Genomic DNA, 24,692 nt, shown 5'->3' on the forward strand with positions numbered 1-24,692 from the left:
TACCACAGCATTTTGAGGTTAAGAATAGTGTCTGACTTCTCTTCAATCCCCCTAATTTACCTTAGTGCCTGGCACGGAGCAAATATTTAAAAATACGTATGTTGGCAACCAAACAGGTTTTTAAATAAAGCGTGTTCTTTAAATATTTAAAAAACCAGAGTAGGCTTTTCTTAGGATGTCTTTTTAAAAATCTTTTCCTCAAAAAATAAAAATAAAAAATAAAAATCTTTTCCTTTAGGAATTTATGTTATAAATGCTTAATCAAAATAAAATGATCTCACCTTAAATTAAAACACTGTATTTCAGATTCAGCTACACTAAATATTAACAAGAAGTTTATTTACAGATATTTAGTGATGATAAAAACCTTCAGAAAACTTTGCTCAGACTTCTTTATCTATGGCTCAATCTGTGATTTTTCCAGTGTTAAAAGGAGCCCAAGTTGGTTCTAAAATCAAAGAACAGACAGAAGTTCAAGTGGGTTGTAATCTTGGCAAAAACATGTTCTACCAAGGGAAAAAAAAAAAAGAATTCAGCCTCCAAATCTGTTACTGTGCATGCGTCTTCTGGTTTTCCTTTCGTGTGAGCAGAGTCCAGGAAAAAAAATCATAGCATCACATAAAGCAATCGAGGATATTTCATGCAACTAAAGATATAAAAATTGCTTGTTTGACATAAGACCAACTGCATGACTCCTTTTGAAAGGACTCCTTATGACCACAATTACTTTTTAAGTTTGGGTGATAACCTTATGTTCTGAGAACTGCCATTAGTAACATTTTATTTATTTATTTATTTTTATATTATCATAATTTTTTTATGATGTGATGTTCATCACCATACAGTACATCATTAGTTTTTGATGCAGTGTTCCAAGATTCATTGTTCGTGTACAATACTCAGTGCTCTAGCAATCCATGCCCTCCTTATTACTGATCACTGATCTCACCTATCCACCCACCCCCTGCCCTTCTGAAACCCTCAGTTTGTTTCTCAGAGCCCATAGTCTTTCTTGGTTCCTCTCCCACTCTGATTTCTGCCCTTCATTTAATTGTCCTCCATGCCATTAGTAACATTTTAAATTGCGGTCACCAAACTGGGGCTACTAGATAGAAATAAGTTTTCCTAATACATTTCTTGTTTCTATTTTACTATTTACCAATCTGTGGTTGACCTTTCCGTTTGTTATCATGCTTCCCTTTGCTATCATGAATATTGCAAAAAACAGCTTTATTTGAGTTCCCTCCTGTAGTGATTTCTCAGGATTTCTCTTCTGAATAGTTTTTAGCACTTGAATCCAGTTTTCCCATGTCAATGAAATCATGCTCTACTGGAGCAGCCAGTGCTGTTGGGGCCCCAGATAAAAGGGCTTAGTTTTAAATGTGCCCCCGAACTCTTGTTATAAGGCAGCTTATTCTTTTTTTTTTTTAAAGATTTTTTATTTATTTATTTGACAGAGAGGCAGGCAGAGAGAGAGGAGGAAGCAGGCTCCCTGCTGAGCAGAGAGCCCGATGCGGGGCTCGATCCCAGGACCTGAGATCATGACCTGAGCCGAAGGCAGAGGCTTTAACCCACTGAGCCACCCAGGCGCCCCAGGCAGCTTATTCTTTGTAAGGGCCACTAACATCCTCAAAGTTCATTTTCAGAACATCAAACTGAGCTTCAGAGAGGAGAGGCATGGTTCTATTCGCCATGTATTGCCTGCATCTAGTACACTAACACACAGTATGCCCTCAGTAGGTAAATATTTGTGGAATGAATGAACAAATAGGGCAAGCTTCTTCTAGAAGATAGCTAATCATCAGCTTTAAGATTATTTTATTGCTTAAGAGGCATATTTTGTGAATTCTGTGTTTCTAAAAAACATAGCTTTGGAAAAATATCCTGGGATATTTTTCATTACTATCAAATTAAATAAAAAGGCGGTATTAGAATTTCTGTTTAGCATCTACTCTATCCTTAATCTATGGCTCTTCCACTGGACAAGCTCATCAAAGCCTGGGTTGCATCTTTCAATTCTCCTCACTGTTCATCCAGTACCTGGCACAAAGCAGCCATTCAGTAAGTGGTTGTTGTTAAATGAATGAGAATATGTATGAAATAATTTTATCAGAATTTAAAATGACTTGGGAGTAATAAAAAAGAACATGAGTATTGCAAAACAGAAAAGAAAAAGCTGACATGGAAGATATTCTTTAGAGAATCATCAACATAAACAGGACAAATAGAAGAGAGTAGGTAGATATGACAGATATGGAAGACAATGCCCAATTCTCTGTTCATCTTTTCTCCAAACTTGAGTGAGCCGAGGTCTCTAAAAACCCAAACTGTGTTTTTTCTTAAAAAGCAGATTACTCAGGATTAAAGGAAAGAATACAATACTCTGTCAAAGTTAATCATGGCAAGGCATTTTTAGTTGTCTGATTGATTGTATTGTGTCTATCACTCAGGTAAGAAAGAGAAAGTATATTCAAAGGTTTTGACTGAAAAAGTTTGAAAAGGAACTATTTGCCAAGGTGGGCTGGATTCAAGGGGCCACGAAGAGATGGGGAAGCACTCCAAGGCTAGTAAGAGTAGAAGGCCTTGTCTGAAAAGACAAAGGGAAAGAATCATGCTGCTGGAGCCAGGTAAAAGTGCAAGGCTGAAAAGAGAACACACATGTGCACACACACACACACACACAAAGAGAGAACACCTCAAGACTCTTACTGTAAAGGAATGCAGCCACTTTCAAAAAACACCCTGAAGGAAGTGGGTGAATAAATGTGCCATGTTCTTTCTCCTGCCCTTCTACCTCCTACTTCTATTGGCATCTCCCAAGGACTGAACACAAGTGCAATCTTGGAGCACAGATGGGACAGAGAATGACCAGAGTGAGGCAGTGGAGGCAAGGAAAAGCAATTGGAAAGCAACCAGCACACACCTGGCTTCCCTAAGAGTCCCCCTTTGTCCCTGATGCAGCCATGAGTCCCACATCTGTCCCCTAGACTGCATCTAGATGAAAATCATAAGCTGACTCTTGAAGAAAATCTTACTTCTCCAGCTTGGTGAATCAAAAATTTTTCCCCTTTCTTAATCCTGGATTATTACTTTTGATGAAGTAGGCTACCACATGAAAGGACTACCTCCTCCTACTGTCTGAGGATTTGACATAATCACCTGCATATCAGCTGGTTAACTCAAGCAACAATAATGTTTGCTCCCAGACTGCTTCACAAGGAGGAAAAAAAAGATAAAAAAAAAAAATCATTGGGACTGCTTGTCTCTAGGCCTGTGGTAGTCAAATCAGTACAGAAACTAAAAATTCCAAAGAACCTGGTATTACAAAATTTGCAATCCACCCATTGTCTCAAATGGTGATGGGGACATCGTTCATTTCATCCTGGAAACTTCTAATTTTCTCTTTTCAAATATAGGATAAGCACTGGATCTAAATTTAAATGTGTCATTACATTCTCCCAAGACAGTGAATGCAGGGTTGCTATTAAAAAAACTGGATCTGTGCCCCTCTTTTTTGACTCAGGAACATCTAATAAGTAAGGATCTATGTACACAAAGAAGATATGTGTATTGAAATATTGCAATTTTTATAGATTTTTATAGATTCATAGAATCTTTATAAATTCATAGAAATGTTCTGTTTTAGAAATATTTAATTGAATTAGACTTCTAACTTGTTTCATTCCAAAATTCTGCATGACCAAACCCTTAATTACTTTATGCCACTTAGCTCCAGGCACACTGGCTTCTTTTCTCCTGTGGGTAAGAACATAGCTTGTGGGGAGGAGGGAGCAGAGAGAAACATCACAAGTCACTCCCTGTGAATATATTACTCTAAAGTGTCCTTTTCAACAGTTGTTAAGGTAATTTGTTGATATGACAGTTTTTAAGAAAATGATATAGAAAAGATGCCAGAGGAAGCAGTGTGAATTAGGCATTAAAAATACCATGGTCAGACAGTGGGACCAATAGAGAGGTTTTCATGCTCACTTACTTCTCAACAAACAACTTCCTATTAGATGCCCAGAGATAATGGGGGCACAGTTTAAAGTGGAAATTTTGTAGCTTAAGAATTCTATACCCTTCAGAGTTGTCATATTTTTAGTGAAGATTCATTTCAGATAAGCAAAGTCTCAGGAATCATAAATCATATAAGCATAATGCAAATACCATGAAAAATCTTGAAAGAGAAGAAACATGAATAAAAGAATTCAACAATAATATCCTGGATCTAAAATCCTAGATCATATCCGAAAGCTGAATGTATAAGAGAAAAAGCTGAATATAGAAGAGAATAAAATTGTCAACAAATACTGATTAACTGGGGAGTCAATAGATACTGCTTAATTCTTGATGTTGATAATTGCAGTTTGAAATGCTTGGATTTTTTAAGTTATCACCAATTAAGTTTAAAAACACTCTACATGCCTTGTGAATTACCAGAGGGGAAAAGCAATCATTGAAAATATAGTCCACATGGCAAAAGAATAAACATGAAAAATTAATTATATTAATAATACTACCAAATATTGAGGCCAAATAGCCACATTTTGAACATTTGGATAATAAGGAACTATGCTAAATATTTTAAATTACCTCCTTTAATCCTCATTTAAGTCTCTGAGATAGCTGTTTATGGTGCAGTTCAAAATCAGGTCTATTTAAATGTGAAGTTTGGGGTTTATTAATACAACAGTAAGATAGCAAATATAGATTATAACTTGTGTCCCAATTTTCATTGATTTATATTAGCCATTGGTAATGTTGAACTGATAAATATTCTGAGGCTGGATTCCAGCTCAGCAGAAAAGACTGTTATGGACTATCAGTCCATATATTAGCATCACTAATGGATGCTTATTTTCAGATTTGCGTCAAGTGTGCCACATATTAGCTACATCAATCCCAGTTCTAAAAATAGAAAACATAAAATTACAAGCAGTAAGACCCAGTACATTCTTATGAAAATAGCTATAGATGGAATAAATGCCTCTAACAAAGGAAAAGACTCAAAGGTCCTTTAAAAAATGTTATCCACATTTATGGGGAGATTGGGTGGCTCAGTTGGTTGAGTGACTCTTGATCTTAGATCAGGTCTTGACCACAGCATGGTGAGTTCAAGCCCCATGTTGGCCTCCACACTGGGTGTGGAACTTACATAAAATATATAAAATAAAAAATATATATAAAATTAAATAAATAAATTTTGTAAAGCTGTTAGCCACATTTAAAATAAGGAATCACAGAAAAACTAAAGGAAAAATGAAGGGCAGTAATATATCAAAAAAGCATGCCAGTGCGAAAAAGAAAAAGAAAAGGAAAACAAGGAGCACCTGGGTGGCTCAGTGGGTTAAGCCTCTGCCTTCAGCTCAGGTCAAGATCTCAGGGTCCTGGGATTTAGCCCCGCATCGGGCTCTCTGCTCAGCGGGGAGCCTGCTTTCCCCCTCTCTCTGCCTGACTCTCTACCTACTTATGATCTTTCTCTCTTTCTCTCTCTCTGTCAAATAAATAAATAAAATCTTTAAAAAGAAAAAGAAAGAAAAAGAAAAGGAAAACAAGAATGATAGCACTACCATTAGATAGAATGGAATTTTTACAAAAATCTAGGAAATAAAGCCAAAGCTACCTTAAGAGGCATAGACATAGTCTTTTCTCTTTTTAGAGACCTCAGAATGAAAATAAATAAATCATTTGACTGAGGGCATTGGAAAATAAGAAAAAGAAATACCATTAATCCAAGAAGTAGGAATCCTGAAATATCAGTACTTATTGTCGAAATTAAAAGTTGTCAAAGAATTTCATCTTTTAAAATGTACCATGGTTAGTGGTTTTAACGCTGAGCTCTTTTACAAGTTTAAGGAAGTAATACTACATCAGTTCTCCATGCTGCTTGAGGACATAGAAACAAAGACAGAAGCCTGTCCAGTTATGTTCTACACAGCAACCCAGTCATGACATCACAGTCCGAAACAGAAATGCACATGCTTGCAAACACACACATGTGCACACACACATTATAAAGAACTTTTGATAAAGAAAAACTCACATATGTATGCAAAAAAGCAAATTATAAATTGTGTATTATTTTTATTTTACAAAATACACACATACATTTGCACAAAGAAACTGGGCTGGATTGAAAGATCTATAGACCCAGTCTTGTTATTTTCCTTCATCCTTAGATGATAAGTGATTTTTATTTTCTTATTGGCATTTTTTCATTTTCCAAATTTTCTTCACCACCACATACTATATGATCCTAAGAAAAAACTAATGATATTAAGCCAAAAGAAGCAGTTTACAGAAGCAACTTCTTTTCTTCTTCTTCTTCTCTTTTGTAATGATGAAGGAGGGTAATTCTCACTAAAGAACAGAGGACAGGGCACCTGGGTGGCTCAGTTGGTTAAGCGACAGCCTTCAGCTCAGGTCATGATCCTGGAGTCCCAGGACCCAGTCCTGCATCAGGCTCTGTGCTCAGCAGGGAGTCAGCTTCTCCCTCTGACCCTCCACTTCTCCTGCTCTTTCTCTCAAATAAATAAAATCTTTAAAAAAAAAAAAAAGAACAGAGGACAGACTGCTAAACCAGGAGCAATACACAAACAGAGGGAGAGAGAAAAGAAGGAGGAAGGAAAGGGAAAAAAGAAAAAGAAAAAGAGAGAGAGAGAGAGAGAGAGAGAAGGGGTGGGGGAGGAAGGAAGGAAGAATCCCCAGGTAATAAGAAAGAAATTAAAACAAAAATGTCAGCAGGGCACTTGTGGAAATTATGAAAACGTTATGTAGAAATTTTTGTAGGATAGGAACTCCTCCGCCCAAGTATGCTTGGCATAGAAGGAAGAATTAAATTGCTTCAGGAATATTTGCCACAGTCACGAATGTTCTCAACCATTCTTCAGTTCTAGGATCAGAGTCAAGATAAATGTAAGCTCTGTGAGAGTGGGTATCTTTGTTGACATTATGCTGGAATTTCTAGAACAGCGTAGGACCCCACAGGCGCCCAGGAACATTTGTGAAATGTGGAAAACAATAAAATGGAGGTTTGCAGTAAACCAATCCCAGGCTGTGTGGTGTGGCCTATTCTCTTCAGAATATTAGCAGTGGCTTGGCCCACAGCAAGAACAGGTGGCAAGGCCCCAGATGACACAAACAGATTTCAGAATGAAGATCAAAATCATCTTGAAGCCATAGAAATGTAGTCTCGACTGAGCTAGATTCAATTTCACAAGAGAACAAAATAGAGACTGAGCTTAGTGTATAACCCAACACTGGGAGCTCAACTTCTGACTAGGCAAAGGGCAGTCCTCTGTTCCATGTTGGTCAGACCCTATCCTAACTCCTAAATCTAGTTCTGAGTGCTGGATTTTATGGCAAACATGACTAGATAAGCACTTAACTGAAAAGCCCAAGACACAATAACTTGAAAACTGCCCTGTGAGGGTTGATTTAAAGGCTCTAGGGAGATTTAAGCTGAGGAAGAAAGGCCTGCAGAGTACAAGCGAACTGTCTTGAGGAAAAAGGGTTAAACTGTTCTGTATGACTCCCTGGATCAAACTATGACCGGTGAATGGAAAAATCAATTGTAGATTCAGCTCAATATAAAGAAGCATTTCGTAAAAAGTATGATATGTTCCGACCAGAGAGAAGTAGGTCTCTGTACCACAAATGTATAATCACTAGCTAGATGGCCATCTGTAAGGAATGTTCTGGAAGGGATTCCTACTTTGGATGATCGGTGGTACCATCCTAACTTCCAATCTGGAGGACGGACTGTGGCCCACAGAGAACTTTGTTTGTTCTACCAAACATTTAAAATTACTTTTTAAAACGCCTTCAGGGGAACACACCCTCTGGCGTCCAGGCAGTCCACACCGTCCCTATTGTCTCGCATCCTAGCTGCTTAACAAGCTTTATGCCACCTGCCCCGTTTGAGTTTGCATAATCTATAATGTCCAGTCCAGTTCCAAGATAACTTGTTCTGTGACTCAACTTCACCAGCACCGTCACAGAATTTTCTACCACTGGGGGAACAGAAGAGAGGGGACCATGGCAGAGAAATCCGTGAAATGGCATAGATCAGTGTAGACAGTGAGCCCCAGGCTAAGGCTGGACTATTTCTTTTGCTCTACACAACTCTAGCTTATGGTGCACCCCCAAAGACGTCTTGTCCTTTTCTCCCTCCCTCATTTATATATATTTTTTTTAAGATTTTATTTATTTATTTGACAGACAGAGATTACAAGTAGGCAGAGAGGCAGGCAGAGAGAGAGGAGGAAGCAGGCTCCCAGCTGAGCAGAGAGCCCGATGTGGGGCTCGATCCCAGGACTCTGAGATCATGACCTGAGCTGAAGGCAGAGGCTTTAACCCACTGAGCCACCCAGGCGCCCCCCTCATTTATATTTTGATTCCATAGACTTTCTCTTTCCTGAGCCTCTGGGAACTCAAACTACACTAACCTTAAAACTCTCTACTTAGGATTCAAAAGTCTTTATTATCAACTCAGCTCAGGAAAGCAAGCCCTTGCGGTGGGCTTTTCTCGCGACTTTCAGCCTTTCCGGGGACTCTGGGCAGGGTCCAGGCTCCTCAGTCCTGTGGTTGGTGTAATGCTGCCACCTGCTGATTATTTGGACAAAGTGCCTGAGGCATCGGTCTCCTCGCGGGCGGAAAGGTTGCAAACTTCTTAGGCAGCAAAGGGGTCCCGCCCAGGCGGGGTCCACCTAACTGGGAAGGTAAAATCTGACTCTGGGAAGACAGGCCTGTGCTGGAAAAGGTCATTTCTAACAAATACTGATATGAATAATAGTACACAAGAATGATATTTAACAATGATATTCATCGTGATTGAGTTCTAATTGATAATATTAAGAGGATGTTCTGCAGCAAAAATTTATATACGTGATTAGATCATCTTTTCCTGTGCCTGAAGTCTTCATATATCTAGTATATCTTATTAGATAGTATCCTCGCTGCAACCCCTCAAGTGACCCATTATCTCCGCATTTATTCTTTTCCGCGTGAGGGAACACTCCGCGTGGACTTCAGTGGCATGCCCAAGATCACACCGCTAGTCAGCAGCAGAGTCAGACTCTGAATCCAGTAGATCTGGTTCCAGATTTTCTAAATGACTCAGTTAAGGGTCCGGCTTGGATCTCAGTAGCCTACCCTGCAGAGAAGCCCCCCCCCCCCCCCCCCCCGCCCCGCCTGAAAGTATGAGATTGGCAGAGTAAGGGAGCCAGCTGTTTCGAGGGACGTGACAAACCCATAAGGGGATTGGTGGTGGTTTGGAGCAGGATCCCTCCAGTAGTGGGGGGTTTGAATAATTAGATTCAGCTAGGACAAAAGGACTGGTAGGTAGAGGTGAGGTGGGAAGTCAAGGCCCTAATCTAGGGAAGTAAGGAAGAACTGTAGCTCCTTGAGCATATTAAAAGCCTGTGGAAAATCCCATTGATGAGGCTTCTAAAATTCTCCCAGTCTTAGTTAGCCTAGATGGTTTCAGGCACTGGGCTGGGTTGGCAGGTAGGCACTGGTGCTACTTCCGTTGCTCTTAGCCAGATGCCTTACTGCCTTCCCTTAAGTCATGCCCCTCTGTGTGAGGACATGGGCAGGACAAGCAAAGCACATTTGCATTAGTCTGTTTGTTTAATCTATTGTAGCCATCCTGAGCGAGGAAGTGTCTCATCCTTCGTATCATTTAACTGCCACAACCTTAAGAGAATATTTAGGACACTCAAACCCATTTTTAAGGTGTTTTTCCATCTAGTTTCTGAAAGGCTGGTTTATAGGCGGGGAAGAATTTTTAGTTCTCTGAAGAAACTAAACCATCTGTATATTGGCCCACACTTTGCTTGGTAACGCTCTCTAAATGATTCAGATGCGTGTATTTGACTTCTAAAATACAAGATAAACAGACCTCTAGTCCTGGGAGAACTATGCCCAATCCCATCACTTGATCTCACCATCACAGAAAGGCTCTCAAAATCTGATTGTTTCACAAATTCACTTCAATGAGTTTTGGAGGTTATTTTTGTTATTTGTTCTTGTTCGTTGTGCTTTACACTAGTGCCATTAACTGATGGTAACAGTTATAATTTAAACACATCCTTCCTAGAGGAAATCACTCTTTCTATCTATTAGGGACCCTTTACTTTGGTGGTTGTTTATTTTCATTTGGACCAGATTGGCATGGACCAACCAGCACGTGGAGGAATGAACTCTGACATAGAGTTTTGTTCTGGTGCTCGAATGTATAATTTCATCTTAAGGTTGTAAGAAGGGGGGAGGGGCGCCCGGGTGGCTCAGTGGGTTAAAGCCTCTGCCTTCAGCTCAGGTCATGATCCAGGGGTCCTAGGATCTAGCCCCGCATGGGGTTCTCTGCTCAGCAGGGAGCCTGCTTCCTCCTCTCTCTCTGCCTGTCTCTCTGCCTACTCTTGATCTCTGTCTGTTAAATAAATAAAATCTCAAAAAAAAAAAAAAAGGTTGTAAGAAGGGGAAGAGCAACCATTTTAGATGAAGCTTATACTAGAATAATTGCTTAGGGATCATCTGGAAAGTTTAAATGATAATGACATACCAGGAGTCCTTCACAGCTTACCGTGCAAATCTTGCACCAAAACATATAGATAGAAGAGGTTTCAAAGCTGTTTTGTCCATCCTTCCGCAAGTTTCAACCCTACTGCTGAATATCTCTGGGCCGCCTGACACTTATATGGTTGGGGATGGAGAGTGAGGGGTACAGTCAGTCCCATCTTGCTCCCTCCTGTTCCGTGGTCTGTCTACGGCAAACCGGCTTTGGGGGCCAAGTAGAAAAGCTGCTGTGAGTCACCAGCACAGAAACTGAGATGGAAGGTTGTGTGGAAAACTCATGAGGAAGGGCTGCCCACTTGGTGAGGCTGTTCAGTGGAGGGGTTCCAACAGAAGTGGCCAGAGCCCTTCATAGAGTACCAGAAAAATATTGTATGTTCTGCTCTGGCCATTTCAAAGGTTTCTGCCATAATCACCACTGATTTCATACCCATAGGTGTTATAAGAAGAAAAATAGGTGATTTTTTTCTAACTCTAAAAGGAGCTGGAAGACTTTTATAGCTCATTATAACAAGAGCCGTGAAGTCTTAAATATTACATCATATTGTGTAAATATTACACAAGTGAACGTCCTATAATAAATACACAATGGGTATACACTATTTCCTTTGACAACAAGTAAACAAGTATTCTATTAGCCAGGCTAAAGCCTCTGTAAAGATTGTACATCATAGTCAAAGGAAAACCTCACAGGGAGTTACTTCCACACAAACTACTCAATTTTATAACAGGTGTTTTCTTGGGGCGGGGGCTGGTTTTTCCTTTTATGCTTCTAAGTCTTTGCTATAAACCTCACACTACAGTATTATTATTTTTTGTTTAAATAGTCTGTTGTTATTTTAAAAGATTTAGAGAATTTTTTAAAAATCTCTAAAAAATGTATCCACACTCAGGGCATGTGGATGGCTTGGTCAGTTAAGCACCCAACTCTTGATTTCAGCTCAGGGTATGATCTCGAGGTCCTGGGATCCAACCCTGCATCGGCTCCGCACTCAGCAGTGAGCCTGCTGGAGATTCTTTCTCTCTCTCTCTCTCCCTCTGCCCATACCCCCTGTGCAAGCTCTCTTTCTCTCTAAGTAAATAAATATTAAAAAACAAAAACAGCAACTTACCCAGGGGTGCTGGGGTGGCTGTCATTAAATGTCTGCCCTCGGCTCAGGTCATGATCCTGGGGTCCTGGATCAAACCCCTCAATGGGCTCTCCGCTTGGCGGGAAGCCTGCTTCTCCCTCCCCCACTCCCCCTGCTTGTGTTCCGTCTCTCACTGTGTCTCTCTCTATCAAAAAAATAAATAAAATCTTTAAATAAACAAACAAACTTACAGACACTTTTTTTCTTTCGGTACTTTAAAGATGTCATCCCACTGTCTTCTCTCTTGGATCATTTCCAGTGAGAAACTCACTGCTTTCCTTGACTTTGTTTCCCTTATGTATAATGTGTCTTTTTGTCTCTGGCTGATTTTAAGATGTTTCTTTATCATTGGTGTTGGACAGTTTTATTCTGATGTGCCTTGGTATAGTTTTCTTCATATTTTTTGTGCTTGGGGTTTGCCGAACATCTTGAAACAAACTTTTCTTCGAAACATTTCTTCCAGTGTTTCCCCTTCTCTTTGGGACATTCCAGGGACCTATATATTCAGCTACGTGACGTGTCCCACAGTTCACTGATGTTCTTTTTATTTATTTATTTATTTATTTTTCTTGAATCTCTGTTTTTGATTTGGGGTAGTTTCTACTGTTATGTCTTCAATTTCACTATTTTTTCTTCTACAATTTCTAAAATGCTGTTAATCCTATGCAGTATAAATTTTGCCTGAGACATCGTGTTTTCATCTCTAGAATTTCAGTTTGAGTATTTTTTATATTTAGCAGTTTCCCCTTAACATAGTTAATCTCTCTTCTAGCTTCTTAAACATATGGACTATAGTCATAGTAATTGCTTTAAAGTCCTTTCTTGTGAATTCTAACATTGTCAGTTCTAGATTGGTTTCAGTTGACTGGGTTTTTTTCCCTCACTATGGGTCATATTTTTTTTGCTTCTTTACATGCCTGGTATTTTTTGTTAGATGCCAGATATTATAGATTTTACCTTATGGAGGCTAGATATTACTTTATTTCTATAAATGCGCTTGAGCTTAGGTCTGGGACACAGTTGAGTTACTTGGTCCTTTCAAGTCCTTTCAAGTCTCATTTTTAAGATATGTGGTGTGGGGGAAATGCTCATTCTAGGCCTAATTATTCCTCAATCCTAAAGCAAGACACCTATGAGTACTCTGCCCCACCAGTGCTCTGGGAATTGTGAGGTTTTGGAGTCTGGCTGATAGAAGCATGCACTATTCCCAGCCTGGGGACTCCTAGGCACTGTGTCTTCTAAGCCTTTCCAGTGATTCTTTCCCCAGCCTGTGGTGTTTCTTCACACACATGAGCAGTTCAGCCCCCAGCTAAATACTCAGGAGGGTTTCTGTGAGTTCTCTCTGTGAAGATCTCTCCTCTCTCCCACTCTTCCCTGCAAACTCTAGCTGGCTCAGTCATTCCAGACTCTTCATTTTGTCTCTTCAACTCAGAGTATCTGCCAGGTTCTGCCTGGGTCAGCCCTCCCTCGCTACACCATAGCCTATAAACTATCTCAAGGCAGGAAGCTGGGTGATTATATGGCTCGCATTATTTACTCCTACATCTCAGGGACACCCATTTTTAATTGCCTGATGCCCATATTCTTCAAACTGTTTTTCACACACTTTGTCCAGTTTCTCAGTTGTTTCAGGTGGGAGGAAAATCTAGTTCTTATTACTTCAGCTTGCCAGAAGCAGAAGTCTTCTTTAGGTCAATGACCAGTCAATATTTTCCATATTTTACCCTTATCTATACAGTAAGAGAGGGAATAACAAGATCCAAAGACATTGTTTTCTCAAATTTCTTCCATGTGTCTAGGATTCAGCTGTTGAAATTTATATCCTTTGATTTTTATTTGATACAGAGAGAGAAATGATGAGAGAGATATAGCAAGGGGGAAAGAGAGAGGTTGGGGAGCTGCAGCCAGAAGGAGAGGGAGAAGCAGACTCCCCACTGAGCAGGGAGCCTGATGCAGGACTCAATCCCAAGACCCTGAGATCATGACCTGAGCCAAAAACAGACGCTTAACTGACTGAGCCAACCACGTGCCCCAAGGGTCCTCTTTCTACTTCTTGTAGAAGAAGGGCTACACTCCAACCACCCTCCTCCCAGGCGATTTCCTCTTCTAGCCCATAAAGTATTTCTCATTAGGTAAGAGAAAAAAATCTTCCAATTTAATCTTTAGCAGGTTCATCCTCTAGTAGCCACCCATATCCTCCACCCCTGCTAATATAACACAATATCTATGGTAAAAGTTCAGATAGATTTAGAATTTCCAGATGCTCATATTTACAGAATTGTTACCTGCCCTCACTTCACGTAGTTCTTTCTTTGCTCCTTCCAGCCTTTTGCAATGACAGGAGAAGCAGTCTAAAACATGAACAAGGCCTTATAGTCATATAGAGTGCAGATGAAGCTAGTAAGGTTCTTATCTAACATTTAGTTAAAAAAAAAAAAAGAATATATATGTCTTAGAGCTGCTGTAACAGAATACTACGGACTCGGTGGCTTATGAACAATAGGAATTTATTTTTCACAGTTCTGGAGGCTAGAAGTTCAAGGTCAAGGTGCTGGCAGTTTCAGTGTCTCATGAGAACCCACTTCCTTGTCCACAGATGGTCATCTTCTCACTGTGTTCTTACATGGTAGAAGGGGCAAGGGAGTTCCCCTCTCTGGGGTCTTCTTTTAAGGTATTTTACAAAGTAGTAACCCCACTAATGAGAGTTCTGCTCTCCTTATCTGTCACTCCCTGAAGGCCCTGCCTCCTAATGCCATTACCATGGGAGTTAGGATTTCAACGTATGATTGGGGGGAGGGGGTTGCATATATTCAGTTCATTGCAAAATATATACAGAGATATATACATTTGTTTTTTATTGTGTTGTCAGCATGGAATTTAAGGGCTATGCATTTCCTTCTGGATTTTCTTCCCCTTATTAAAGATGCATCTGCAACCATTTGCTATTTTGTCTTAAGAGATGGTCATCCTTTCTCCTTTATTTTGTGTTTTACTCCTTGTATCAGGAAACCAGTGACCCAGTTTTACCTGGACCCTCTGACAATCTAGAAAATAGACACTTGGAATTCCCCCACTCATCCCTATTTCCATGCATTGGGCATTTATTGAGGATCTATGGCCTGTGTGACACAGAGAGGGTTTGATCTCTGTCCTCCTGCCACCCCACTTCCCTTCACTGACCCCAGGCCTCGTGACTTCTTTCCACAGATGCCACAGTGAACAGAGAAAACAGCTTCCAGTCCGACAGCAGCGGATTCCTGGATGACCCCCTGGAACCATTCTCCTTGCAGGTAGAGGGCCACTGGTGGGTTGGAATAGGAGTAAAAGGAAAGATAAGCAGAAAGCACACCACACTGCCATATTTGGGAAGGGCAGCCAGACCATAGAAGACATGAACCACAGGTACCCAAGGGGCGGGGGATTGGAGTCACACCAAACAAGGTGCCAGAAAGCTTAGCATTCCTTTCCTTCTTATTTTCTTTTGATTTTACCAAACAAGGAAGCGAGCTTCATAGACGGAAAGGCTTAAAGTGTGACCTAATGGAAACCTGAGTTTGTAACTTTTATCTCCGGACCCCTAAGTTAAGGGTAATGACAAGGGACAGACCCAAGCCCATCTTAAACCAACCCCTTCCCCACCGTCCTGACCCATTTGCCTTTATCCTGGTTTCTCACACAGATGCCTTCCTTGCCAAGCTGCCAGAGTCCTATTGAGAATGGATGTAGAGAGCCAAGGGATCAGAGCCAGTGCTTAGTGCCACCCCAGGACTGCCAGCAAGAGTCAGATGAATCTGATTCCAAGAATATGGTGAACACAGCCTTTTCAAATCAAGACTGGAGTGTCATGGAAGAAAAGGCCTCAACATCTACAGTGGAGGAAGAGTCTCTGTTTGAGGATATGGAGAAGCCCCCAGAGCCATTGACCCCATATACAGCCCTTGACAGGACCACCAGAGGGGGAGAAAACCCAAGGAAAGACAGCCATCCAAGGCAGGACTTGCCCAGGCCCCAGACTGGAACTGAGGCCCTGGTGGGTCCAGCTAGCTCCAGGTGGGACTGTCCTCTGGGGTTTAGGCTGCCCCACAGCACAGAAGCCAAGGATGGGTTTCTGAAGCTTGAGGGAGCTGAGGAAACATCCGTGCAAAGCCACCACTGCAAGTCCCAAAGACCACGGGGAGCTGATCCTGCTCACAACAAGCCCCTTCATGTAGATACTGAGGCAACCTGTCCTGACACCAATGGTACCTCAGTGACAGGAGAGAGCCCACCACAGCATGTCCCCAGGCCCAGTAATGTCACGTCCTATACAGTTGACCTTATTCAAACATCTGCAAAGTTCATTCCCCACCTCGACAAACCTGCTGGAGATACTCCCCATGCAAAGCCAGTATGTCGTGCTTTGGGTCAAATACCACATCAAGCAGAATCTGAGAGGGGAAAGCTTCCTCCAAACGCTGACTCAAACGCTGCTGGTTCCAAGTCGGTGACAATCCAGATGTCCTCCAACCTGGCATCGGCAGCTCCGGATGCTGGGGCTTTGGGGACTGATTCTAAAGGAACAACTTTAGAATGCACCATGGGTGACCTTGCTCCCACAGCAGAACCAGGACTGGAGACAAAATCAAGACAGTGCCGTGATGTTTCTGTTCAGGCCGATATACGGGAGCTTAGACCCTGGCACTGCTGTTCAGGGCAGAGTAACAAGGCCCGGCGCCTCACCAAATCCGTTTCTCTGGACACAGGCTTCTCTTATATCTGCCCACCGAGCATCTGCCACGCTGAACCCACCCACGGCTGTGTCTGCTGTCATCACCAGCCCTACTGCCATTCAGAGAGGCAGAGCCCCAGCCCTGTGTCTTCAGCCTGTAGACACTGCCTGTGCTCCCATAACCATCTGGAAGCCCAGTTCATGAAGACTTTGAACGTCCTTCAGGACACCACAGTGAAGGAGCTGTGCTCCGTAAGTATTCCTCTCTGCCAAGACAGGGCGGAAGGCCGCTGGAGCAACACCACCTCAGGGAGAATGTTCAGGCCACCCGAATGTGAGCTCTCAGGGCAAACCCTTCCATCTCAAATCATGAGTAATATCTGTAGAGTGCTTTATAGCTTACTACATATTCTCACAAATTTCTCTCTTTTTTTTTAAGGATTTTACTTATTTATTTGACATAGAGATCACAAGTAGGCAGAGAAGCAGGCAGAGAGAGCGGGGGAAGCAGGCTCCCCGCTGAGCAGAGAGCCCGATGCAGGCTCGATCCCAGGACCCTGAGATCATGACCGGAGCCAAAGGCAGTGGCTTAACCCACTGAGCCACCCAGGGTCCCCTCTCACAAATTTCTTCTTATCTGATGCATCCAATCCCCTCCGGAAGTAAGGAGGCAAATTTCATTATTAATCTTCATATGACAGAGGGGTATAGAACAATAAATTCACGTGTAAGGTTATAAATATTAACGCATCTGTACATCATCTCCAGTTCAGTCTAACTGAACAATTCTCTGTCTTAAATTCACTTAGCTGAATAATCTTGCACAAGCCATTATTACATCTCTCTTGATTCTAGTTCCTGCTTTGCAAAATAGGGAGACTCTTTTTTTTTTTTAATAAATTTTTTTTTAAGATTTTATTTATTCACTTGACGGAGATCACAAGTAGGCAAAGAGGCAGGCAGAGAGAGAGGGAAGCAGGCTCCCTTCTGAGCAGAGAGCCCTGATGCGGAGCTCAATCCCAGGACCCTGAGATCATGACCTGAGCCAGGCAGAGGCTTTAACCCACTGAGCCACCCAGGCACCCCAAATAGGGAGACTCTTAATGCCACAGACACAGGATTGTTTTAGGATTAAGCGGGAGAAAGTTTGTAAAGCACTCGGCATGCGCAGATGCTCAGCCCAGTGCCCAGCCCACAGAAGGCCCTAGAAAATGCTAATTGAGTGGCTCCTGTTCTTCTTACTCATTTTTATCATTATTTTATTATTGTTCAGCTCTTGAATCTAGAGCTTCTCTAGAAGCTCCATGTCAAATGGAGGGACTCCTGCTCCATCGTGGGTGAGTTTATTTAAAAGTGGACGTTGAGTTTACTGAAAACTGCCTGACCCCCAACCTGTTCAGCCCCTGATAAATCAATAAGCATTTAGTGAGTCCTTCCCGTGTCCCCTCTTCCTTGATTCTCAAGGTGAGAAATGATCTAGGCTTTTTTTCTTAAAAAAAAAATTAAGAGCATCACACGTGAAATCACCTGTATTGAAAGTGAAAAAACAGAAAGGTGGCACAGATAACATAGGGCTACAGCTGTTCAAAGGAGAGTGGAAGGCAACTGTTATTTATTAAGCACCTACTGTTCGAGGCCTGATGGGTTACCTTCCCATTCTTTTAATTCCACAAATATTTATTGGGTGCCTGTGCTAATCACTTTATTTACCATATGTTGCATAACCCTCATTTTTACCCATACCATAAATCCTGAGTCCCTCATACATATGCCAAGTCCTCCCTCTTTTACAAATGAGGAACCTAGAATCAAGAGAGTATAAGTTTCCAACTTCCTCTACTAATAAGTGGTTAATTCAGATGCTAATTCAGATTTAGCTGACACCAGATTCTTGGACAACATACTCCAGGCAATGGTGTGTCTAGCTTTAAAATATCTAAATCTGAAGAAGTGTAATGGCAACATGAGAAAGTGATTATGTGAAAGACAAGGCAATTACTACCTAGCCCTGCAACATCTAGAAATCTGCATAAATGTTATATAAACATAGAAAGAGAATCAATGAAAGATAAGTGATTTACTCATCATTTTTCAAATTGCAAGGTTTCAGGCATTTGGAATCGAATTGATCTGAGATTATACACCCTGAAATACATACTATCTCAGGTTTTATTAGATGACAATGCATTTCTCCTTACTTAGATTCGAGGAACCGCAAACATACACTCAAAGAAAACAGTCTTTTTACATGTGCATTATTATACTTGTGGGCAGGTGCACACACAGGCACATAGAGACCAGCAGAAAAGCAAGTGAAAATGGGGGATTGCATTTGCGCACAAGAGCAGGCTTCTTAAGCCAAAGAACATACTCAGGAACAGAGAGAAAAGGTATCTGTGGTGAGTGAGCCTGGGTTTGTAAGGCCCAAATAATATTGTGGAGAAAAATATCTCTAAATCAGATGCCAGCTGCTAACTAGGGTTACAAAAATTATTTATTAAAAAAATCTGGAAAATGAATTTGGACTAAGTGAAGATTATAGGCAGGGATAGATATTATCTACCACCCGTTCCAAGAAGGTGTTGAAAGTAAGAGCAAGTTTAGATAAAAGACTCAGAAAAACATTCCCACCTCCTCCCCTTAGAGAGGAGTGCATAACAGTGCAGAGATTCACTTGACTTACTGGTAAATGTTATTTTGGTGGTCTTGTGGGTCACCATGGTTTGTTGATAGGATTAATTCTTTTTTCTTTTAAAGATTTTATTTATTTATTTGACAGACAGAGATCACAAGTAGGCAGAGCGGCAGGCAGAGAGAGAGGGGGAAGCAGGCTCCCCGCCGAGCAGAGAGCCCAATGTGGGGCTCGATTCCAGGACCCTGAGATCATGACCTGAGCTGAAGGCAGAGGCTTAACCCACTGAGCCACCTAGATGCCCCTCGGATTAATTCTTATGTATATGTGAATTCTTCATAATAATTTAGCGATTAAAAAATGCTTTCCATACAAGAAAATAAGAACATCTGAAATTAGATTTTTGGATATTAGAAAATTCTTCTATAATGTTGATGATTTAGATTTAAGTAAAAAGCATACACAGCTTAAAAAAATAAGATGAACCAATTCAAATGTGGCATTTCAATGTTTCTCATGGTATTGCTCTTACTACTGAAGTTAAAGTTTATTTTAATGGACTTGGGTTAGTCAAGTAGACCTTGCATTGACTTTGGGTTATAACCCAGCACTTACATTGGAAGAAAGAGTTCCAAACAGCCTTTTTTTTTTTTTTTTGCTTGCCTAGTGTTTCCTTTTTTCTGAAAACTACTATACCTGTTCTAGAACTGAAATGTACTTTTAGTACTTCCAAACGACCAGAAGATGGCAGTGTTTCAGAATCTTCCACCTCACACCCTCTGGGCCAGCGATCAGTACTCCTGAACCCCAGACCCCTGTGCCTTCCAATCACAAAGAGTTACCCCAGAATAACTAGATGAAGCGTAAACTTTAATGTTTCTAATGCTCAGCCTACTTGAGCACCATATTTCCATCCCTAGAGTTTGGTCGGCCTGTAGGAAATCTACTAGGACCATTCAACCAGCTTAGTCCTAAGCGACAAATAGCTTGTCCCCGTGTCCAGGCACACTACTGTGACTCAGTTAGATCTTGAGAAGAAAAGATATGACTCAGGCTTGAAATCTGTCCTTTTGGACCTTGGACAAGTCAGTTTGCCATTCTTTGTCAGAACACCTCTCTATAAAAAGAGCCCTTCATCATCTCAAAGATCTTTTCTGGTTTCAAGAGCCATAATTGTAGTCACCTTTCAAGCATGCTTGCCAACATCAATATCACTTCAAATACTCCTCTAACTGGTTCAAATGCGCTCACACTGAAGCAAAAATAATTAGAGAGTTTTGCCATGTAAAATATGTTATTCATACATAAAAATTAGGGGACAGAATCAAACCAAACTCTCAGAGCAAAATGATGAGGAGTTTTCAGTATAAGAACATCACTTGTAGGGAAGTATTTCCATTATGACAATTCCAGGAAAAGTAGAAGTGAAGCTCCAAGGATCTTGGCCATGGGGTTTGGGGGAGAAAAGTAAGAAATCTGGGACTTCCTTAAAACAGGGCTAAGAGGAATTAACACAGCTGTAAGACTGGTCTCCATGGAAGGAAGAAGAAGATAAGGTTGAAAGACAGCTGCCAGAAAAACTAGTTTCCCTTCAAGAACTTTCCAGAAGCCCCACCCCATGCTTTCCACTTTGATCTCATTGCCATCCTACTGCAGGGGATGCTGGGAAATGTCATTTATTAGACACATTGTTACCCTAAGACATTAGAAGTCTCTTCATGTGAATAAAGGGGAAAAAAACAGTGAGCAGGCAACTAACAGCCTCTGCTATGCTACTCTGGGCGGTGGGGAGGGGAGCCAAACCCATACGCATGGTAGAGAAAGCATTAGGGTCTAACAAGCATTAATGTCGCTTAAAGTCAGATGGGTGGAGATGTTGGGGTTCTGGATCATGCATCTATATTTATTTATTTATTTATTTATTTATTTAACAGAGCGAGAGAATGAGTGGTGGGAGGGGCAGAGAGAGAAACAGACTCCCTGCAGAACAGAAAACCTCATATGGGACTTGATCTCAGGTTCCTGGGATCTCAGGCTCCTGGGATCAGATGCTTAAGCGACTGAGCCACCCAGTCACTTTCATGCATCTGTTCAAAGCATGATCCAACCTGGGCTGGAAAAGAAGGCGGATATCTAGTAAGAACTCAGCAAATCATCAGGTTCTCAACAAAAGGACTGGACGTAGGGACTTCAGGAAGATATATAAATTAGGACACCATGGCAGAAGCAGAGTCACACAGAGAAATTTAAGAACAATTTAAAGAACAATTCACAGATGAATGGATAAAGAAAATGTGGTGTATATATACAATGGAATACTACGCAGCCATCAAATAAAAAACTGAAATCTTGCCATTTGCAAAGATGTAGATGGAACTAGAGGGTATTATGCTAAGCAAAATAAGTCAATCAGAGAAAGACAATTATCAGATGATCTCTCTGATATGAGGAATATGAGAAACAAGACAGAGGATCATAGGGGAAGGGAGGGAAAAATGAAACAAGACGAAACCAGAGAAGGAGAAAAAACCTTAAGAGACTCTCTCAGGAAACAAATTGCTGGAGGGGAGGGGAGGTGAGAGGGATGGGTGGCTGAGTGATGGACATTGATTGGGGAGGGTGTGTGTTATGGTGAGTGCTGTGAATGGCGAAAGGCTGATAAATCACAGACCTGTACCCCTGAAACAAATAATACATTATATGTTAATTAAAAAAATAAAAATAAAGAACCATTCACATCAGGAACAATAAGGAGCAGGATGGGGAGCATAGACAGAATTTAATTCTAGATTCCAATTCACAAAGAGGGTAGGATGCCTAACTGATGCCTCCCTTACTCTGGGTGAGCTTGTTAGCCACATGGAGCTGGTCCTGCAGATTTCACCATCAGGGACTGTGGTTAAGCAGGGCTAAGACTGATAAATATATATATATATATATATATATATATATATATATATATATATAATTCTAAGCAGACTTTCTCTAATCAAACACATAGCATTGGGACAGATGTGTTTAATGTTATTGAGATTCAGAGTGAGGCAGTATTCAATGCCTGCGTTAAACAAGATTTAACAGGACTCAGCTTTCCTAAGCACAAGCCATCTCTCCGACACTTTCCCCCTGATTTCCTTATCTGTGTCCTTGTACCCTGACATCACCTAGTTCTTCAGACAGCCTTCCTGTCTCCGGGACATAATGTCTCCAAGAGCCAGTCAACAACCAACTGCTGTCCTTCTGTCCCAGGTAAATATTGCCTCTGCTCACCCGGAGAAGCCAGAGGCTGGGCTTTCCATCTATTCTTTCCCTTGCCTTAGCGATGGGGCGTCACTGTAGACAAGGGAGCCCTTGGGAGGCAGGCAGGCTCCACCATCATGAGATTTTGCTGTGAATCAAAAAGGACTTCCTTTTCATCTCTTTCTAATTGTTCTTAGTGCACAGTCCAGGAGATGGAAGTGATGAAGATGGTGTGCCAGAGTTTCCAGGAGCATTTGGAGGAAATTGAACAGCACCTTACAGGACAGCAGGCACTCTTTTGCAGGGACATGTCAGAGGAGGAAAGGTAATTATCGAAGAGAGCCATAAAAGTAAGTAGAGCCCACACACCTGAAGCAAGGAAAAGTAATCAGGGCAGGACAGATGAGCACCCAGGAGCAGGACTAATGAGAAATGAGTCCCTTTCCTTGGCTTTCCTGTTCTTGTTCTTGCTTTCACAGTAGGAATCTGTGAGAGCTATTTGTGAGATAGCAACACTTACTCTTTAAGTCCAAGGCTATTTGAGGTCAGAAGATGGGCAGTCAGCTGAGAAGATGGGGGGTAGCCAGCAGGATATCTTCCATTGATGTGGACGGAGCTTATGCAAATGTAAGTGTTGGACATTATTAGAGTTTTGGAAATCTGCGTTATTTTCACGTAGCTGAAAAGCTTATGCCCCAAACGTAGATTAGCTGCTGCCTGGGCCTGAGGGGTGGAAATAGGGATTAACCGTAAAGGGGCATGGGAGTTTTTACTGGGCAGATGGAAGCTATCCCAAACTGACCAGTGGTGAGTGATGCAACTTGGCAAATTTATTAAAAATCATCGCATTGGACTGTTAAAATAGGTAAACTCTGTATTCAAATTATTCTGCAATAGAGTTGTTTTAAAAAAAAAGAAAGAACACCTGCCCTGGTGACATACCATATCTGATACAAATAAAGAAGGTGACGGTCCCTTGTAAGAGATGTCAGAGGCGTGACCTACCTTTTGAGAGGGACGATGGAGGACTGAGCTTGGAGCTTGGAGATGATGGGAAATGTGGTCAATCTCTGTTCTTTAACTGCAGGCAGGAGGCCAAACAGCTGCAGACTCTCCGTTGGGCCCTGCAGCAGCAGGTGGAGGAGCTGGCATTTCAGTTTGGAGACCGGGCTCAGCAGATCAAAGACGAGATTCTATTGGTACGGGGCGGTGGAGGGTGACACTTGACTCCATCCTGCAGACCGCCGGAGGGATGCATTAGATCAGAAACCTGATTGTGCGATCCTTTCAGATTCTAGGATTATGTGCCAACACCTTCATTTTAAGTATAAAGACATTGAAGCCTTTGCTCAAGGCCACATGGCTAGTTGCTGGCAGTTGAGGATTAGAACTCAGGTTGTCTAATTGCTATGCCAATCTTTTCTTCTGCCCTGTAAATAAGCAATACATATTAATAATAATAATTATTACTATTAATTATAATTATAATTATTATTGACCATTTTCCCAATGAGAATAAGAAACACAACTTTTGAGTTGGCTTAGCCACTGCCAGAATTTGCTGCCAGCTCACAGAGCCCACTCTAGAGAATTCCCCACCTAGGAGCACCTTTCCCACAAGTCTGGCTTAACTGTTTGGTGCCAATATGGTAAGCTGCTCACTCTTTTTGTTCTTATCTTCCATTTAGCACTTTGAGCTTCTCACAGAGGAACTCACTGAACACTATCCAAACCTGCATGACTGTAACTGGACAGAAGAAAAGAATGACCAGACTTCATGTGCTAAAGTCCACCCAGCCATGGCCCCCCGGGTTGCCTTTCCTTCCCAAGATGGCCAGCAAACTCTCAGCTCAAGGGTGACCCATTTACCTGCCTTCTCTTCACCCACCTTGGAGAGCAGCACCAGGATGTCTCCTCCAGCTGGGGCAGAGTCAGGCCCAGCCCCCTTGTCAAATTTTCCTATTGGAGATAGGGGTACAAATGTCTTCCTCTAGATCAGAGTGGTTTTGATGACCTTCCTGCAAAGTATAAGAGCACATTCCAGCCAGACAAGGAAATCTAAATTGACCCCCAGAAGTGTCTGTCAACCTGCTTCAGCTATTTTTAAAAATATTCTACTCTGTGTTTCAACCCAGGAGAAACTCAATATTTCAATATTTATTCAATACATAATAAGTGAGCACCTACTATGTGGCTGGCACAGGGAATACATGGGGGTCAAAATATGTATACATATCTCTAGATATAAATGATTGACAGTCTTTGCCCTGCAGAAACATAGAGTCTACTGGGTAAGATAGAATGTGGATACATAAAGACATATGGATTTGAAAACTGTGAAAGAGATTTGAGGGAAATCACAGGGTTTTATGAAAGAGAACATAGCAGGGAATCTGACTGAGATCAA

The 24,692-nt window shown here is 41.5% G+C and overlaps 1 protein-coding gene across 1 annotated transcript in view; it reads left to right on the forward strand.

Annotated features, from left to right (window-relative positions):
* The window catches only part of LOC111147420 (coiled-coil domain containing 129), an 85,503-nt gene extending 61,224 nt beyond the window's left edge, over nucleotides 1–24,279 (forward strand). The window contains exons 10-14 of the mRNA XM_022503427.1: nucleotides 14,913–14,995; nucleotides 15,385–16,665; nucleotides 22,483–22,610; nucleotides 23,373–23,484; nucleotides 23,974–24,279. Coding sequence (XP_022359135.1) covers nucleotides 14,913–14,995; nucleotides 15,385–16,665; nucleotides 22,483–22,610; nucleotides 23,373–23,484; nucleotides 23,974–24,279 — 1,910 coding nt within the window. The remainder of the gene's footprint in view (nucleotides 1–14,912; nucleotides 14,996–15,384; nucleotides 16,666–22,482; nucleotides 22,611–23,372; nucleotides 23,485–23,973) is intronic.
* Nucleotides 24,280–24,692: the final 413 nt, after the last annotated feature.

This window comes from Enhydra lutris, unplaced genomic scaffold (genome assembly GCF_002288905.1).
Source record: "Enhydra lutris kenyoni isolate GAN:26980312 unplaced genomic scaffold, ASM228890v2 scaffoldscaffold16, whole genome shotgun sequence".
Lineage (NCBI taxonomy): Eukaryota > Metazoa > Chordata > Mammalia > Carnivora > Mustelidae > Enhydra > Enhydra lutris.